The sequence below is a fragment of the Thalassophryne amazonica genome, chromosome 15, assembly GCF_902500255.1.
Source record: "Thalassophryne amazonica chromosome 15, fThaAma1.1, whole genome shotgun sequence".
NCBI lineage: Eukaryota > Metazoa > Chordata > Actinopteri > Batrachoidiformes > Batrachoididae > Thalassophryne > Thalassophryne amazonica.
Window position 1 is genome coordinate 41,556,136 of NC_047117.1, and position 19,915 is coordinate 41,576,050.

Here is a 19,915-nt window from a genome sequence, read left to right on the forward strand (position 1 = left end):
ACATTCCCGCACTCAATTTGACTTTGGGTCTCCAACGTTGAATCGCTAAGACGAGGAAGGCTGTGAAGGTTGGTGGGTGATGTCTTCCACTGGCGTTGAGTTTGAGGAGGGTTAGTGTAAGACTAACTGAGTGGCTTAGGGTGACTACTACATAACTAAAGTGGTCTGACTATGGTACCACATTATACATTTGCCTGTTTGTTTACAATATTCGCAGTGGGTTTGGCTAATCCAAATTTAGTAGCTCGGATACCTGGTTGGTTTTGGGTTCTTGGTCTAAATTTGGGTTAGTTTTGATGTCTTCAGACAGTTCGGCCGCACGTCTTTTCCTTCGGGTTTGCCTGGCAAGGGCTCGAGAACACGTGGTTATACCATTTTGAAGGGTGTTGGCGTATCTGTGCACCCACAGAGCTAAGCCGAGGGTAGCTAAGTAAGCGACGATTGTGGCTACGAACAGCAGGGTGTCAGGAATAGGGCTTGGTATGGTCTGAGATCTTGATTTCGAATCGCTTTCAAAACTTTATCTGTCGGGGCCACGCCGATGACTTCAGAGCCCTCATACTAGATTTTCTCCAGTGTTTGTTGGTCTAGTTTGATAGCGGTTTGGTAATAAAAATTGGACACTTCAATGGCTCTTTAGTATTGTCAGGATGCAGGTGGTAGAGGGATACCTCACCAATGTGGGAGCAGGGCATTTTTGGGTACTGTGACCCACAAAGTCTTCCGAGGGAGTTCGATACAAGTTGCTGTATCATGACAGTCGTACACTAGTAGGGCTGATTTTTTCAGGGGGTATTGACTAACTAGCATTGTCCTACTATCTCTACCTGAGTGTCCGTGACTTGGCAGAATGGTGTGATGGTCATTGGACAGCGATTTGCCCCAGTAAGTGTTTTGAGACCATAGATGCCGGCGGTGTCATCTCGAATTTGCTGGGACACAAATAATGGATATCTTTAGTGACAGTGCATATTTTGAGATTCGGCACTAAGTATAGCTCAGGATTAGCTTCGCTGAAAGCCACTACAGTTGGTGTGTGGATTTTGAGGTGATTGTCTCCTTGCCAGAGACCTACGTTCACGACACTTTTGAGTCTGTAGATGTTTTCGGTACTGACAATGGGCAAGTTAATTAGGAATGCCATTTCCAGATCCTCTGGATCTACATAGATTGGAATTGAGCTTCCCAATGCGTATGCGAGGCGAGCTTGTAGCAGCGTGACTAGGCTATGGAATACGGACTCTAGAAGTTGGTGGACCAGGGTTAAAGGTGTAGGGTGGAATCCTACCAACGGCGAGGCTGTCAATTGAAGATCCGACGTCCCTGGTCATGTCCGCGATGAGCATACTCAACATCTGTGTGTGTGTGTGCATAGTCTGCCTGCAACACTGATGTTAGTTGGTCAAGTACGCCCACAGTCTTTTTGAGCACGTTTGGTATGGGTGTTAAGGATTACCACGGTGTCTCGTACAGTTTGTCCGATGGTCTCGAGACCTTCCTTCTGTACATTAAGCTGAGCCTGTATTTCAAATCAAATCAAAATCAAATTAATTTTATTTATATAGCGCCAAATCACAACAAACAGTTGCCCCAAGGCGCTTTATATTGTAAAGCACTCTATTGGGGTGATATGGTACTATGAGGTCCCTAAGATAAGATAGGACCTGATTATTCAAAACCTTATAAGTAAGAAGAAGAATTTTAAATTCTATTCTAGAATTAACAGGAAGCCAATGAAGAGAGGCCAATATGGGTGAGATATGCTCTCTCCTTCTAGTCCCCGTCAGTACTCTAGCTGCAGCATTTTGAATTAACTGAAGGCTTTTTAGGGAACTTTTAGGACAACCTGATAATAATGAATTACAATAGTCCAGCCTAGAGGAAATAAATGCATGAATTAGTTTTTCAGCATCACTCTGAGACAAGACCTTTCTGATTTTAGAGATATTGCGTAAATGCAAAAAAGCAGTCCTACATATTGTTTAATATGCGCTTTGAATGACATATCCTGATCAAAAATGACTCCAAGATTTCTCACAGTATTACTAGAGGTCAGGGTAATGCCATCCAGAGTAAGGATCTGGTTAGACACCATGTTTCTAAGATTTGTGGGGCCAAGTACAATAACTTCAGTTTTATCTGAGTTTAAAAGCAGGAAATTAGAGGTCATCCATGTGTTTATGTCTGTAAGACAATCCTGCAGTTTAGCTAACTGGTGTGTGTCCTCTGGCTTCATGGATAGATAAAGCTGGGTATCATCTGCGTAACAATGAAAATTTAAGCAATACCGTCTAATAATACTGCCTAAGGGAAGCATGTATAAAGTGAATAAAATTGGTCCTAGCACAGAACCTTGTGGAACTCCATAATTAACTTTAGTCTGTGAAGAAGATTCCCCATTTACATGAACAAATTGTAATCTATTAGACAAATATGATTCAAACCACCGCAGCGCAGTGCCTTTAATACCTATGGCATGCTCTATCTCTGTAATAAAATTTTATGGTCAACAGTATCAAAAGCAGCACTGAGGTCTAACAGAACAAGCACAGAGATGAGTCCACTGTCCGAGGCCATAAGAAGATCATTTGTAACCTTCACTAATGCTGTTTCTGTACTATGATGAATTCTAAAACCTGACTGAAACTCTTCAAATAGACCATTCCTCTGCAGATGATCAGTTAGCTGTTTTACAACTACCCTTTCAAGAATTTTTGAGAGAAAAGGAAGGTTGGAGATTGGCCTATAATTAGCTAAGATAGCTGGGTCAAGTGATGGCTTTTTAAGTAATGGTTTAATTACTGCCAACTTAAAAGCCTGTGGTACATAGCCAACTAACAAAGATAGATTGATCATATTTAAGATCGAAGCATTAAATAATGGTAGGGCTTCCTTGAGCAGGCTGGTAGGAATGGGGTCTAATAAACATGTTGATGGTTTGGATGAAGTAACATGAAAATAACTCAGACAGAACAATCGGAGAGAAAGAGTCTAACCAAATACCGGCATCACTGAAAGCAGCCAAAGATAACGATACGTCTTTGGGATGGTTATGAGTAATTTTTTTCTCTAATAGTTAAATTTTGTTAGCAAAGAAAGTCATGAAGTCATTACTAGTTAAAGTTAATGGAATACTCAGCTCAATAGAGCTCTGACTCTTTGTCAGCCTGGCTACAGTGCTGAAAAGAAACCTGGGGTTGTTCTTATTTTCTTCAATTAGTGATGAGTAGAAAGATGTCCTAGCTTTATGGAGGGCTTTTTTTATAGAGCAACAGACTCTTTTTCCAGGCTAAGTGAAGATCTTCTAAATTAGTGAGACGCCATTTCCTCTCCAACTTACGGGTTATCTGCTTTAAGCTACGAGTTTGTGAGTTATACCACGGAGTCAGACACTTCTGATTTAAAGCTCTCTTTGTCAGAGGAGCTACAGCATCCAAAGTTGTCTTCAATGAGGATGTAAAACTATTGACGAGATACTCTATCTCCCTTACAGAGTTTAGGTAGCTACTCTGCACTGTGTTGGTATATGGCATTAGAGAACATAAAGAAGGAATCATATCCTTAAACCTAGTTACAGCGCTTTCTGAAAGACTTCTAGTGTAATGAAACTTATTCCCCACTGCTGGGTAGTCCATCAGAGTAAATGTAAATGTTATTAAGAAATGATCAGACAGAAGGGAGTTTTCAGGGAATACTGTTAAGTCTTCTATTTCCATACCATAATTCAGAACAAGATCTAAGATATGATTAAAGTGGTGGGTGGACTCATTTACTTTTTGAGCAAAGCCAATAGAGTCTAATAATAGATTAAATGCAGTGTTGAGGCTGTCATTCTCAGCATCTGTGTGGATGTTAAAATTGCCCACTATAATTATCTTATCTGAGCTAAGCACTAAGTCAGACAAAAGGTCTGAAAATTCACAGAGAAACTCACAGTAACGACCAGGTGGACGATAGATAATAACAAATAAAACTGGTTTTTGGGACTTCCAATTTGGATGGACAAGACTAAGAGACAAGCTTTCAAATGAATTAAAGCTCTGTCTAGGTTTTTGATTAATTAATAAGCTGGAATGGAAGATTGCTGCTAATCCTCCGCCCCGGCCCGTGCTACGAGCATTCTGACAGTTAGTGTGACTCGGGGGTGTTGACTCATTTAAACTAACATATTCATCCTGCTGTAACCAGGTTTCTGTTAGGCAGAATAAATCAATATGTTGATCAATTATTATATCATTTACCAACAGGGACTTAGAAGAGAGAGACCTAATGTTTAATAGACCACATTTAACTGTTTAGTCTGTGGTGCAGTTGAAGGTGCTATATTATTTTTTCTTTTTGAATTTTTATGCTTAAATAGATTTTGCTGGTTATTGGTAGTCTGGGAGCAGGCACCGTCTCTACGGGGATGGGGTAATGAGGGGATGGCAGGGGGAGAGAAGCTGCAGAGAAGTGTGTAAGACTACAACTCTGCTTCCTGGTCCCAACCCTGGATAGTCACGGTTTGGAGGATTTAAGAAAATTGGCCAGATTTCTAGAAATGAGAGCTGCTCCATCCAAAGTGGGATGGATGCCGTCTCTCCTAACAAGACCAGGTTTTCCCCAGAAGCTTTGCCAATTATCTATGAAGCCCACCTCATTTTTTGGACACCACTCAGACAGCCAGCAATTCAAGGAGAACATGCGGCTAAACATGTCACTCCCGGTCCGATTGGGGAGGGGCCCAGAGAAAACTACAGAGTCCGACATTGTTTTTGCAAAGTTACACACCGATTTAATGTTAATTTTAGTGACCTCCGATTGGCGTAACCGGGTGTCATTACTGCCGACGTGAATTACAATCTTACCATATTTATGCTTAGCCTTAGCCAGCAGTTTCAAATTTCCTTCAGTGTCGCCTGCTCTGGCCCCCGGAAGACATTTGACTATGGTTGCTGGTGTCGCTAACTTCACATTTCTCAAAACAGAGTCGCCAATAACCAGAGTTTGTTCCTCAGCGGGTGTGTCGCCGCGTGGGGAAAAATGGTTAGAAAGGTAAACGGGTTGGTGGTGTACAGGGGGCTTCTGTTTAGAACTATGCTTCTTCCTCACAGTCACCCAGCCAGCCTGCTTTCCCGGCTGCTCGGGATCTGCTGGGGGACAGCTAATGGCGGCTAAGCTACCTTGGTCCGCACCAACTACAGGGGCCTGGCTAGCTGTAGGATTTTCCAAGGTGCAGAGCCGAGTCTCCAATTCGCCCAGCCTGGCCTCCAAAGCTACGAACAAGCTACACTTATTACAAGTACCGTTACTACTAAAGGAGGCCGAGGAATAACTAAACATTTCACACTCGGCACCTAAAAGTGTGGGAGAGACAGGAGAAGCCGCCATGCTAAACTGGCTAAGAGCTAATAGCTGCGCTAAGCTTGCGGATTCCTAAAAACACACAAAGTGAATAATGTGAAAATAATTTAGAGGTGATTCAGCAGAGGGAGTGCTTTAGTTAAGGCACGTGAAGATTACACTGTGAAATAAATCGTTATCTAGTTATCTAGATCAATCTAACTACGCATATTAAACAGCTAACAGATACAGCAAAACACCGCTGTGCTCCAGAACAGGAAGTGATACAATACCGCAGTGAGAGCCAGTTGTTGATATTGTGATGGTGTTAACTGCTGATAAGCCAAAACTGAAGAGGGATCCTATAGCTGAGGTTGCCATTAGCAGACCACCAATGAACAACTTCTCTCTTTTGTTGAGTCCACTCAGTTCTGCTTGCGTTACAATGAACTTCTCCATCTGGCGTAGCATGTAGACTATGTCTGCCTCAGCATGCTTCAGGACATCCTTGGTCCACTGGCTACCTGCCCAGGAGACCAGGTTTACTGAAGTGCTGGCGAAGCTGGCCCTGTACACTTCTGTGGGGTCAAGCCTGATGAACACCCTCTGTGTGTGCAAGCGGCAGGTCGTTATCAATAAGCCCGGCTGGTCCTTCAGGGTGATTCCCGATTCTGGTCCGAATTTAACCACATCTGGGGAGGTGTTGGCGACGGTTGCGCCGAGGAGCAGCAGGGTCACAAGACAGGTCATCCTGGCAAACACAACAAACAGGGTTAGAGATTTGTCTTAAAATGGTTAGAGGTTTTCTTTTGCTTTTCTGGCTTATAGCCCAGAGTTTAAGTAAACTGACTGATTCGCAATTACAGTGTTAGGCTGTCGCCTCTTTTTCTTTTTTGTTGTTAAGGATGGAGCTTTGAGGTCACATGGTGGCTCACCCCCACTACGGTGGTGCTGGTGAGATCACCTGAGTTGTTTTATTTGTCCTGTTGGAAGTTAAAATTATTTTCTTAATTTGTCTCGGTCGGTGTGACTCGATTGTTTGGGACACGGCAGGTGTCGATATTCCTTCTTTGCATCCTCTCGACCTAATGAGTGGTTTTAGGCTCTATCGGCGACTGTGGCGTCCCCGGCGAGTCCCATGGGGGTTTTGTGAGGCTTAATTTGGTTGCGGTGTACCCACTTGAAAACTGGTTCTCTTTGACCCTTGCTGACCTTGATTTGGTATACGACGGCAGAGACTTTGTCAGTCACCAAATACAGTCCGGTCCAATGGGGTAGCAACTTGCGAGTTAACTTGGTTGTCTTCTGGCTGGGTTGCCCAAATGAGTAGTACCACACCTTGTCCCCCACTTGCATCTCATGGTGGGACGCCTTCTGGTCATAGTAGGCTTTTCGACCTTCTGCGCTTTTGTTCAAGTGTTTTTGAGCAAAGGAGAAGGTGGCTTTCAGATATTTAGTCAGGTCAGTCGTGTACTGTTGAGCCGTGTACGCTGTCACAATGTTTGCCTCCCCTGGCTGGTACAGCAGGAGGAGAGGTAGCGTGATCTGATGGCCTGTCATCATTTGAAAAGGGGAGAACCCCGTCGATTCGTGAGGGGTCACCTGGATGGCCATGAGGACCAAGGGAAGTTTCACATCCCAGTCTCTGTGGCTGTCTGCCACATATTTGCGCAGGATGGTCACCACAGTTCGGTTGGCCCTTTCCACCTGTCCTGACGACTGAAGGTGGTGGCTGATGTGGAAATTTGCCTTTACCCCCAGCACTTGCCAGAGTTGTTGCATGACTTCACTGGTGAAGTGGGTGCCTCTATCTGAGTTTATGCGGATAGGTAGTCCAAATCGTGAGAAGATGTGATTCATCAACAAATCGGCTGTTGTCAAGGCTGTATCGTTAGGAGCCGGTAGACATACCAGCCGTTTGGTGAAGTCACATGTGACAGTGAGGAAATATTTGTTTCCGCTTGCAGACTTCGTGAGGGGTCCTACCCAGTCAATTTGTGGATCTGACCAAGGGAAGGAAATACCGCTTTTTGTAAGGCAGCTCTGTGAATCGGGTTCACAGGTTGGAATTGGCAAAAGACCAAGCAGCCTTTGATGTAATCACTCACATCCTTCTGCATTTTTGGCCAATATGCCACCTGTCGTATCGCATTGTATGTTGCTTTCGTTCCTCTGTGACCTGTGTATGCTGAATTGTGCCCGTGCATCAACATCACCCCCCGGTGGTTACAAGGAACCACTAACGCAGGTGAAGAGAGATCCACGGAAGCATCAAACAAGATGCCACGGAGCACTTGTAGGTTATCTCGGGCGTGGTACAGCTGTTTTAAGTCAGGGACGGAAGCAAAATCATCATCAGTGAGTGGGTGAACTTGAGGATCAGGGAGGTGTAGCACCATTTTGTTTATGGCCGGGACCAGAGCATGGGGTGAAGCCAGGTTGGAATCAGAGAAAGCTGGAGCAACCGAGGCTGTTGTGGGGATGGGAGCTGTGGCAGGGTCTGTGGTTGCAGTCCTGGCATGAGTCACCACTGATACAGCGTGGGTGGGTGGGGCAAAAGTGCCTCATCGAATGCCCATGGCGTGCCGTCCAGAGCGCCTTGCTTGGCTAATGTGTCAACCAAGTCATTAAATTCTTTGTCTTGGCCTGGTGTGCGGGAGTGACCTCTGACCTTTTTCCAGTATATCTGGAGGTCGTGCGTCGTTATGAGGTGGTCACAAGCCGCAAACAGTTCTTTGTGTTTGACTTATCTCCTGTTGGAGGTCATGAAACCATTGCGTTTCCAGCAGGGTAGATGGCACAAAAAGCTAAGGCGTGCATAGTTCGAATCTGTGCATACCACAAATTTTTTTGACATTTTGTGCCACAGCTAAGTGGCATGTTATGAGTATGCCAGCAATTTCTGCATACTGAGAGGACTGTGGTCCAGTTGGAACGTTTGTGGCTCATGTGGTGTGTTGTCAATACACGCGACCCCTACTCCTGCCCGGGCGACTGTTTCATGTTGAAATGAACAGCCGTCCATGAATGCAGTGATCATGCCTCGGCAGGCATTGTGGTCAAAATAATGGTGATTAGGGGAATTGGATGGTGACATGTCTTCATTAAAGGGGGTTGCAGCCGGTGTGTCTTCGGTACAGCGCCGGCAAGCATCTAACCCTGTGCCTAGGGGAGTTTTGTGGTCTTGTGCGTACCGCACCTCCATGTCAAAACTTTGCAGTGCCATCAACCACTAGGCAACTCGTGAGTTTGTTACTACACCTTCTCGCAGTCTTTGACTGTTAAGGAATGTCACTGGTTGATTGGTTTCTACAATAACTTTTTGTCTGCCCAGATAGTTGGCGAAATGTTTCACAGCCCAGACTGTTGCTAGTAGGGCTTTTTCACAGTCACTGAATTTAAGTTCCGACGGTTGTAGTGTTTTGCTCTTGTATGCGACCACTCGCTTATCTTTGTCATACATCTGGTACAGTCCCGCGTTTAGGCATTGATTGGAGAATCCCACCTCTAGGTGGAATTCTTTGCTACAATTGGGGTATGCTCGGCATGGGGCTGAGCAGAGTTTGTCCTTCAGAGCCTGCTAGCCTGTTCTTGGGGTTCACCCCATAGGAACTGCGTATGATTTTTGAGCAGGTCTGTCAGTGGTTTTGCCAAATCTGCATAGTTTTCAATGAATTGGCGGGAGTAGTTGCACACTCCCAGAAAGCTGCGCAGTTCTCTTAGGTTTGTAGGCGTTTTGATGTTGGTGATGCCTTGGACTTGTCCAACTTGTGGTTGCACTCCGTCTGGTCCGACAAGGAGGCCCACATCGTTGACCTTGATCCGACACCATTGACACTTTGAGAGTGAGATTTTAGCACCAGCAGTCGTGAGTTGGCTCAGAATGTGGTCTATCTCATCCAAATGTGTGTCTAATGTGGGGTTTCGCATTAGGAGGGTTTGGAAAAGGCAACCCCCCGTTGTGAACAGGGAAGAAGCGATGGAGGGACTTAGCCAAGAACTGGGATGTTCAGCTCAAAGTCCTGGAATTCAGTGCTGATTAACCAGCCCAGTGGGGAGGCTTTGGGAATCAGGATGTCTTCGCCAGTGTCGTTATGCACCACCAAGCGAGTTGTCCGACTTCTTAGGCTCAGAAGTGGGGTGACTTTGAGCGACAGTCCCAGTTTGGTGAAGAGGTGGGATGGCTGGAAGACTACCTGCGAGTGTTGGAGCCATTGTCCTGGATGTATTACGAGGTGGAGTGGTGCATTTTTCAGGTGGACAGGTATCGTGATGTGGCCATCACTCACTACCTGACATGCGTCAGGGATCAGTTGCCCAGACCTCAAATACTCTGGATCGGAGTAAGCAGGTCATCGTGTGCTCTGGTCAAAGACCAGAGGACCTGATTGACTTTGTCAACCTGTACCTCCAATCGGACAAGGAGGTCGCCTTCTATGTAGATAGAGCGTGGTAAGTTTGGAACGACTAAGAATGAGTGGCTCAATTCTCGTCAGTTCCAGCATGTTCTGAGTGTGCAGATTCCACTTGCCTTGAGTATGGTCTGGGGTAGAGGGTCCTTTGGAAAACGGAAAGATTTTTCCACATATAAAATGTCTGGATTGGATTTGCTCAATGAGTCAAACAGACTTTGACTAATAGCTGATTTTTCAGCCCAAAGAGCCAGAGATACGTCAGCACCGTGTGTGTTTTCCAAATGGAGACCATCTACTACCAGAGGGCAGTACTCACTTGCATTAATGTCGTCTGACAGCTTACAGAGGAAAGTGTCCTTTTCGGTCAGCAGTGCATCTGGGGGCCATGAAGAATTCCGCAGGTCTACAGTCGACCGTGTTGCGTAGGGGTTCTGTATCCTCTGAGATCAAAGTCTCAATGGCATAATACTGGGGCTCTGCTGGTTGAGGCACCTCAGGTGGGAGAGGGTGACGGACCTGTGCCCACAGTTTTAACCATTTGAAATCGATGAGGGGTTCAAATTGGTTGAGAAAATCTTTCCCTATGAGGAAGGGAATGGTGTCGAGTGCTGATATGTACACAGGGTGTACCAGACTCATGGGGCCAACAGTGATGTTGACCAGGGCCATTGAGGACAAAGTTGCCGGGTTGTTCGTGTAGGGCTGGATCTCCAACGAACACGGCGATAGTTTGAGGTTTCTGTTGGTCTGCGGTGCTGCTACCTGCAGTTGTTTAAACAGTGAGGTAGGTTATGTCTCTCACAGTGGACATGCACCTAAGATGAAAATTTCAGACCCCTCCATGATTTCTAAGTGGGAGAACTTGCAAAACCGCAGGGTCTTCAAATACTTATTTCCTCACTGTGTATATATATATATATATATATGTATATACGTATATATATATATGTATATACGTATATATATATATATGTATATACGTATATATATATATGTATATATATATATATATATCAGCGTCTACTCCTAAATTTCCGCTTTGAAACCAAACAAGTCCTGTAGGATAACTCTTGTAAATAGTTTTCCATGGAAATGCACACACAACACAATTATATATGAAAGAAACCACATTAAGTAAACTTTCCACAATGAACAGAGTATAACATACCAGGTATAGTACTTTCATGCATGAGACTAAATGGTCACATGTTGTTTTCTTTTCTTTACTTTTTTGTTACAACACTACAATGCAATTTTTCTTTTAAAACGTGGTTACAATTTAAATCTGCACGAGTTGGTCACATGCCCTTCCCCAATTTGTCCAACAGGGGTCACTCTTGTTCCAATGGCTTGGATTTTCCATTTCATTCCCAAAATGTGAATGGGGTCAATACTAGATCGATTTTAATCAGAGAACCTGGCCTGTGATCAACAAGTTGATGGCAGTTCTTCAGTGTTTTTTCTTGAGTCTAGTTGGAAAGACATATTTTTAGGATTTCTGGGGCAGATATGTCTTCCTGTGGTCTGTTTTTTATATAAAAGGGAGCTGGCACATCTGTTCTGGCATCTTGATAAGAGGTTTGCAGCTCCGTGAGGAATGCACTTTGGGGAATCTTAAATCCTGGAAAGGGTGGGGGTTTATGACACCGAGCCATCCTGTGTCAGCTAAGAAGGTCTCCCTTTGACACCTGGAGATATACCAGGCCTTGCTGTGTTGTGTTTTTCCTTTTTGAAGAAACTTTCATGGCCTTTGCTTTATGCAAACTTAGGATGTTGAAGGTTGGTCACAGCTTTCTGTTACAGAAGGTCTGATCATGTCATAAGAACAAGCCCTGAACACCAGATCCATAGAGGCAGGAGTCTACCACAGCCGACAGGACTCAAGTTGCAGGCTTTGCAAATATGCCCCAGAAACAGTCCAGCACATAGCAGTAGGATGCAAGCTGGGTCAGTGTACATTGAGTGGTACAGCTAAGTATGGGTAATAGTGTACAGGAACATCTGTGCCACATATTAATTAGATGTCCCAAGTCCTGATGGGACACACCCGCCGAGGGTGGTTGAAAATAAAGGGCTAAGGTCCTGTGCAACTTCAAAATCCAAACAAACAAACAGCCACACATACAGTTGAATGTATTGGGGGGGGTGATTTTAAGATGTGTGTGTGTGTGTGTGTGTGTGTGTGCGTGCAAAACAGCATCATGACAGGTGTAAAGTGATCATTTCTTGGAACACAGCTGTGTTTTTGAGGCATTAATATGACTTGCTCTTCAGAGGCCTGTTCTTGCCACCAGTGCAACTACACTGTCTATATTTATGCCCCTGGTTTCTTCCTATTTTGTTGTTGTTTGATGTGCACACAAACATCACCTCTTCCTTGTTTTTACTCCGTTAGCAAGCTATCCATGGCTTGCCTCTACTAGTGGTTGGCTCTCACTGCGGTATTGTATCACTTCCTGTTCCGGAGCACAGCGGTGTTTTTCTGTATCTGTTAGCTGTTTAATCTGCGCACTTAGATTGATCTAGTTATCTAGATTACGATTTGTTTCCCAGTGTAAATCGGTGCGGACCAAGGTAGCTTAGCCGCCGTTAGTTACCCCCTGGCAGATCCCGAGCAGCCGGGAAAGCAGGCTGACTGGGTGACTGTGAGGAGGAAGCGTAGCCCTAAACAGAAGCTCCGTGTACACCGCCAACCCGTTCACATCTCTAACCGTTTTTCCCCACTCGACGACACACCACCGAGGATCAAACTCTGGTTATTGGCGACTCTGTTTTGCGAAATGTGAAGTTACCGACAACAGCAACCATAGTCAGTTGTCTTCCGGGGGCCAGAGCAGGCGACATTGAAGGAAATTTGAAACTGCTGGCTAAGGCTAAGCGTAAATTTGGTAAGATTGTAATTCACGTCGGCAGTAATGACACCCGGTTACGCCAATCGGAGGTCACTAAAATTAACATTAAATCGGTGTGTAACTTTGCAAAAACAATGTCGGACTCTGTAGTTTTCTCTGGGCCCCTCCCCAATCAGACCGGGAGTGACATGTTTAGCCGCATGTTCTCCTTGAATTGCTGGCTGTCTGAGTGGTGTCCAAAAAATGAGGTGGACTTCATAGATAATTGGCTAAGCTTCTGGGGAAAACCTGGTCTTGTTAGGAGAGACGGCATCCATCCCACTTTGGATGGAGCAGCTCTCATTTCTAGAAATCTGGCCAATTTTCTTAAATCCTCCAAACCGTGACTATCCAGGGTTGGGACCAGGAAGCAGAGTTGTAGTCTTACACACCTCTCTGCAGCTTCTCTCCCCCTGCCATCCCCTCATTACCCCATCCCCATAGAGACAGTGCCTGCTCCCAGACTACCATACCAGCAAAAATCTATTTAAGCATAAAAATTCAAAAAGAAAAAATATATAGCACCTTCAACTGCACCACAGACTAAAACAGTTAAATGTGGTCTATTAAACATTAGGTCTCTCTCTTCTAAGTCACTGTTGGTAAATGATATAATAATTGATCAACATATTGATTTATTCTGCCTTACAGAAACCTGGTTACAGCAGGATGAATATGTTAGTTTAAATGAGTCAACACCCCTGAGTCACCACTAACTGTCAGAATGCTCGTAGCACGGGCCGAGGCGGAGGATAGCAGCAATCTTCCACTCCAGCTTATTAATTAATCAAAAACCAGACAGAGCTTTAATTCATTTGAAAGCTTAACTCTTAGTCTTGTCCATCCAAATTGGAAGGCCCAAAAACCAGTTTTATTTGTTATTATCTATCGTCCACCTGGTCGTTACTGTGAGTTTCTCTGTGAATTTTTAGACCTTTTGTCTGATTTAGTGCTTAGCTCAGATAAGATAATTATAGTGGGCGATTTTAACATCCACACAGATGCTGAGAATGACAGCCTCAACACTGCATTTAATCTATTATTAGACTCTATTGGCTTTGCTCAAAAATTAAATGAGTCCACCCACCACTTTAATCATATCTTAGATCTTGTTCTGACTTATGGTATGGAAATAACAGTATTCCCTGAAAACTCCCTTCTGTCTGATCATTTCTTAATAACATTTACATTTACTCTGATGGACTACCCAGCAGTGGGGAATAAGTTTCATTACACTAGAAGTCTTTCAGAAAGCGCTGTAACTAGGTTTAAGGATATGATTCCTTCTTTATGTTCTCTAATGCCATATACCAACACAGTGCAGAGTAGCTACCTAAACTCTGTAAGTGAGATAGAGTATCTCATCAATAGTTTTACATCCTCATTGAAGACAACTTTGGATGCTGTAGCTCCTCTAAAAAAGAGAGCTTTAAATCAGAAGTGCCTGACTCCGTGGTATAACTCACAAACTCGTAGCTTAAAGCAGATAACCCGTAAGTTGGAGAGGAAATGGCGTCTCCACTAATTTAGAAGATCTTCACTTAGCCTGGAAAAAGAGTCTGTTGCTCTATAAAAAGCCCTCCGTAAAGCTAGGACATCTTTCTACTCATCACTAATTGAAGAAAATAAGAACAACCCCAGGTTTCTTTTCAGCACTGTAGCCAGGCTGACAAAGAGTCAGAGCTCTATTGAGCTGAGTATTCCATTAAATTTAACTAGTAATGACTTCATGACTTTCTTTGCTAACAAAATTGTAACTATTAGAGAAAAAATTACTCATAACCATCCCAAAGACGTATCGTTATCTTTGGCTGCTTCAGTGATGCGGTATTTGGTTTAGACTCTTTCTCTCCGATTGTTCTGTCTGAGTTATTTTCGTTAGTTACTTCATCCAAACCATCAACATGTTTATTAGACCCCATTCCTACCAGGCTGCTCAAGGAAGCCCTACCATTATTTAATGCTTCGATCTTAAATATGATCAATCTATCTTTGTTAGTTGGCTATGTACCACAGGCTTTTAAGGTGGCAGTAATTAAACCATTACTTAAAAAGCCATCACTTGACCCAGCTATCTTAGCTAATTATAGGCCAATCTCCAACCTTCCTTTTCTCTCACAAATTCTTGAAAGGGTAGTTGTAAACAGCTAACTGATCATCTGCAGAGGAATGGTCTATTTGAAGAGTTTCAGTCAGGTTTTAGAATTCATCATAGTACAGAAACAGCATTAGTGAAGGTTACAAATGATCTTCTTATGGCCTCGGACAGTGGACTCACCTCTGTGCTTGTTCTGTTAGACCTCAGTGCTGCTTTTGATACTGTTGACCATAAAGTTTTATTACAGAGATTAGAGCATGCCATAGGTATTAAAGGCACTGCGCTGCGGTGGTTTGAATCATATTTGTCTAATAGATTACAATTTGTTCATGTAAATGGGGAATCTTCTTCACAGACTAAAGTTAATTATGGAGTTCCACAAGGTTCTGTGCTAGGACCAATTTTATTCACTTTATACATGCTTCCCTTAGGCAGTATTATTAGACGGTATTGCTTAAATTTTCATTGTTACGCAGATGATACCCAGCTTTATCTATCCATGAAGCCAGAGGACACACACCAATTAGCTAAACTGCAGGATTGTCCTTACAGACATAAAGACATGGATGACCTCTAATTTCCTGCTTTTAAACTCAGATAAAATCTGAAGTTATTGTACTTGGCCCCACAAATCTTAGAAACATGGTGTCTAACCAGATCCTTACTCTGGATGGCATTACCCTGACCTCTAGTAATACTGTGAGAAATCTTGGAGTCATTTTTGATCAGGATATGTCATTCAAAGCGCATATTAAACAAATATGTAGGACTGCTTTTTGCATTTACGCAATATCTCTAAAATCAGAAAGGTCTTGTCTCAGAGTGATGCTGAAAAACTAATTCATGCATTTATTTCCTCTAGGCTGGACCATTGTAATTCATTATTATCAGGTTGTCCTAAAAGTTCCCTAAAAAGCCTTCAGTTAATTCAAAATGCTGCAGCTAGAGTACTGACGGGGACTAGAAGGAGAGAGCATATCTCACCCATGTTGGCCTCTCTTCATTGGCTTCCTGTTAATTCTAGAATAGAATTTAAAATTCTTCTTCTTACTTATAAGGTTTTGAATAATCAGGTCCCATCTTATCTTAGGGACCTCGTAGTACCATATCACCCCAATAGAGCGCTTCGCTCTCAGACTGCAGGCTTACTTGTAGTTCCTAGGGTTTGTAAGAGTAGAATGGGAGGCAGAGCCTTCAGCTTTCAGGCTCCTCTCCTGTGGAACCAGCTCCCAATTCAGATCAGGGAGACAGACACCCTCTCTACTTTTAAGATTAGGCTTAAAACTTTCCTTTTTGCTAAGCTTATAGTTAGGGCTGGATCAGGTGACCCTGAACCATCCCTTAGTTATGCTGCTATAGATGTAGACTGCTGGGGGTTCCCATGATGCACTGTTTCTTTCTCTTTTTGCTCTGTATGCACCACTCTGCATTTAATCATTAGTGATCGATCTCTGCTCCCCTCCACAGCATGTCTTTTTCCTGGTTCTCTCCCTCAGCCCCAACCAGTCCCAGCAGAAGACTGCCCCTCCCTGAGCCTGGTTCTGCTGGAGGTTTCTTCCTGATAAAAGGGAGTTTTTCCTTCCCACTGTAGCCAAGTGCTTGCTCACAGGGGGTCGTTTTGACCGTTGGGGTTTTACATAATTATTGTATGGCCTTGCCTTACAATATAAAGCGCCTTGGGGCAACTGGTTGTTGTGATTTGGCGCTATATAAAAAAATTGATTGATTGATTTTAACACCGGCTGTCCTGGAAGCAGGATTCAAACACTGATCTAATAAAATACAAAGCCACTAACCACTTGTATAGCCTTCAAAATACAACTTTAAGGAAATCAATGTGGAGACATCATTTTTGTCAGCTTGAATAAGATAATTGAAATGCAAGTTTTCTGCTTGTTTTTTCTAGCCTGTAACCTCCCTCTTCATTATCTTTATGCAAAGTTAACTTCCTGTGTGCATGCGCTCAGTGCTGTGTTGTACCCCATGTACTGGCAACATATCTTCATCCCTGTCCTGCCTCCCCACCTATTGGACTACTGCTGGTAAGACATCTTTTTGTGTTTGTACGCGTTTGTGTGTTTGTGTGTGTGCGTGTGTGTGTGTGTGTGTGTGTAAAACAGCATCATGAATGACAGGTGTAAAGTGATCATTGTGTGTGTGCATGTGTATGCCATTAACATGTTCATACTTTTTACCTTTGATGACAGCGCACCTATGCCTTATCTAATTGGAGTCCACACCAGTCTATCTGAGGTACATTTAAGCCTACGAATCTACAAGCTTTGTTTCCAGACCCATCGGGTTCTAATGTGCATCTGTGTCTGAATGTCAGAGGGTGAGGAGTCGAGGGTTGGAGGACATTGTAATTTTGAATGTGGACACAAATACTTTGGAAACACCCTTTGATGACTTCAAGATGATTCCTTCAGAAGTGGTATTACACAGTTTGTGTGTTTGGAAGTCTCTATTTGTCTGATAATTCTTGCCATAATTACTATACAGAGCCAAGAGTTATTAGTTTCTTCAACATTGCAAGATAATATGTTTTGATAGTGTCTCTCAATAACTCAAGAGAAACTGGCAAATATTGCATGAGTTAGTTGCCCACAAGTGCTTTGTAATTCAGCATTGAATAAAGAGTCACCCCTGAATCTGAATTTGAATGTGCCTTTGAATGTGATCTAAAAACCATCTACTTGACTAATGGACAAAAACACCTTCATTACAATGTAACTGCAATATTCAGTGCAGTAATAAACGGTATAATAATATAACATAAACTGTAATATATAGTAGAATTACTGTACATGTACAATATGTGCAGTAGTTCTACCCACATAAAACACACATTCTCCATTTATTCCTCTGTACATTATGATTCAACAAATAAAGAACACATTTGAACCAATACTTGCGCTCATGTGCAGACACACCTATCTTGCAATGTTGTTATTATTGTTTTCACATGCATTTCTTTCTAAAACACGCTGTATACAATATTTGGCTAAACCCTTTCCAGAGTTTTGTGAGTATAGCTTCAATAGATTTGGAAAGATTAACTGACAGACTAAGGTTACCCCCCCCCCCCCCCCCCAAAAAAAAACAACCAAACAAACAAAAACAAAAAAACCGTCCTTGTGTCATGATCCAGGCTTTGATCCCTTTTTTGCCGCTTTCTTTGTCCCATCTTCTGTTCCCGCTTTGATTTATTCTAGAATCTTCCCTCCACACGTGCACCTTGTTACCTAATCAATCTGCACATGCACCTTGTTTACACCACCTGTTATTTAAGCCCTCACAGTCCCACAGCTCACTGCCAGATTGTTATCTCTCTCAGTGCTTTCCAGCACCCGTTTATCAGTCCTGTTTTTGCCAAGCCGTGTATCGACCTATTGCTCTGTGTTACCTCGACCATGCCTCTTGCCTCTTCCCGGATATCTATGTTTGCTCGTGCCATTGAACCCTGCTCGTCCATGACTGCGTCTCAGCCTAACCCTGCTAGTACCTTTGCTCCGCTGACTGACCACATGTGTACCGTACCTGAGCCTGAATTAAAGACCATGTTTCCTCTTACACCAAAGCCTAGTCTGTGAGTTTGCATTGCGGGCTCTACTGCTGCTGGGGCCGGGTCGCCGCCCGCCATGACACCTTAAAGGAGATGAATCTCTAAATCAGCTCTGCATATAGCTCTTCATTTGAACTGTCCCAGTCATGAATACTGATATACAGTGTCGATGGCCCTGTTTAAATTTAGATTTGTTTCTAGATGTCTGGGCTGAAGATGTGTTTGAAGCGTCAGGCGGTGTCTCCTGGCTGTGGTGTCTCCAAGGCTTTTATGAAAGTTCAGGCTCTGTTATTTGGAGGCTACAGAGATGCACTGCAGGTTCACGAGGTCAGTCAATTTAATGAATTATTATATTTACTGATCATTTGTTCTCCAGTAATACAGGTTAGGTCAGGTCTGCCAGCGTGTGCTAGTGTCATGTTTCACAGTGTTGACCACACCATGGAACCACCTTGTGTCTTGGTTTAGAAATACCCAGGAAAGCAACCATTACCACTACTACTACTGCTACTAATACTACTGTTAATAATAATAATAATAATAATAATAATAACAGAAATGCATTGCATATGTCAAGACTATGAGCTGATGTGTCAGATTCTGGAACTGCACTCTTACAGCTCAGGCATTTGAAGACATTTGATTTTGTTGTTGATACTGCTGGCTCTTGACCTACATTTTACCACTATTGTGGTTGCATTTCACATCTAATATACATCTAAAATATATAGATTCCATCCAGGTCACTAGTTGTGTCCACGTCTGCAGGTCCTCCAGCCACATTGCATGCAGATTTGTAAGAAACAGTCTGTCTTCAATTCTAGTCAGGTTTAATGTTGGGCAATGAGCAAACCATAGTTTGTGAGGCTTCAACTGGATCCTCAAGGATGCCACAACAAGCCTGTACTCAGAATTTACAAAATGGACACATCTATGGACCCTACGTTTCTGGAAAATTCTCCAGTATTTCCCATGAGATCATGATCACTCTTTTTTCAACAAGGCCAGTAGTAGAATACCATGTCCAGTGATGTGGTTGAAATCAGGATTAAGGATTAACTTTTTGAAAGTCAAGAAGCACTGATGCATTTCTGCCATGATTATTGGATCCATGCAGTTCTTGGTGCCGGTTTTGTAAGTGATTCAGTGATTTCACTGAAATCTCTCATGACCATTAGAGTGTCACCAGTCATCAATCATGTAGTGAAGCTGTGAATAAAATAGACTGAGACAACAGACCAAGCGTGAGCTTCGATTGGCTCGGATGAAGCCTGCTGGGTAAAAGAAAAAGTTAGAGTTCCTTGACTGGCTGCTTGAGACTGGCTGCAAAATCTAGCAAGTTCACATTCAAGTCCATGTTAAAATGTCCAATTTTTGAGCAGAATTAAACATTACAAGTGACTGTTTTGATCTCTAGCTTCCCCCACCATGACAACTGTATGTATGGGTGGTGAAATTATATTTTTTAGCATTCAAGGTGTTCTAAGCCATAAATTTATGTATAATTAGTAGTGCTGATTTGAAAAGATTGATTCGCTGATTTTAAATCAATTCTCATTTTAACTCCCACAGATCGATTTACACACCCAAAGATCAATTTTATATATAGTATATATATGCACTT

The 19,915-nt window shown here is 43.2% G+C and overlaps 1 protein-coding gene across 2 annotated transcripts in view; it reads left to right on the forward strand.

The window, feature by feature from the left end:
• si:dkey-76b14.2 (DENN domain-containing protein 1B) overlaps positions 1-19,915 on the forward strand; it is a 109,268-nt gene that overhangs the window by 61,581 nt on the left and 27,772 nt on the right. Inside the window, exons 10-13 of one of the 2 annotated variants that reach the window (XM_034188216.1) lie at positions 16,668-16,768; positions 16,934-16,979; positions 17,059-17,160; positions 18,493-18,618. The exons of the other annotated variant lie outside the window; for it this stretch is intronic. Of the exons in view, the coding sequence (XP_034044107.1) occupies positions 16,668-16,768; positions 16,934-16,979; positions 17,059-17,160; positions 18,493-18,618 (375 nt within the window). The remainder of the gene's footprint in view (positions 1-16,667; positions 16,769-16,933; positions 16,980-17,058; positions 17,161-18,492; positions 18,619-19,915) is intronic. 2 annotated transcript variants of the gene reach the window in all.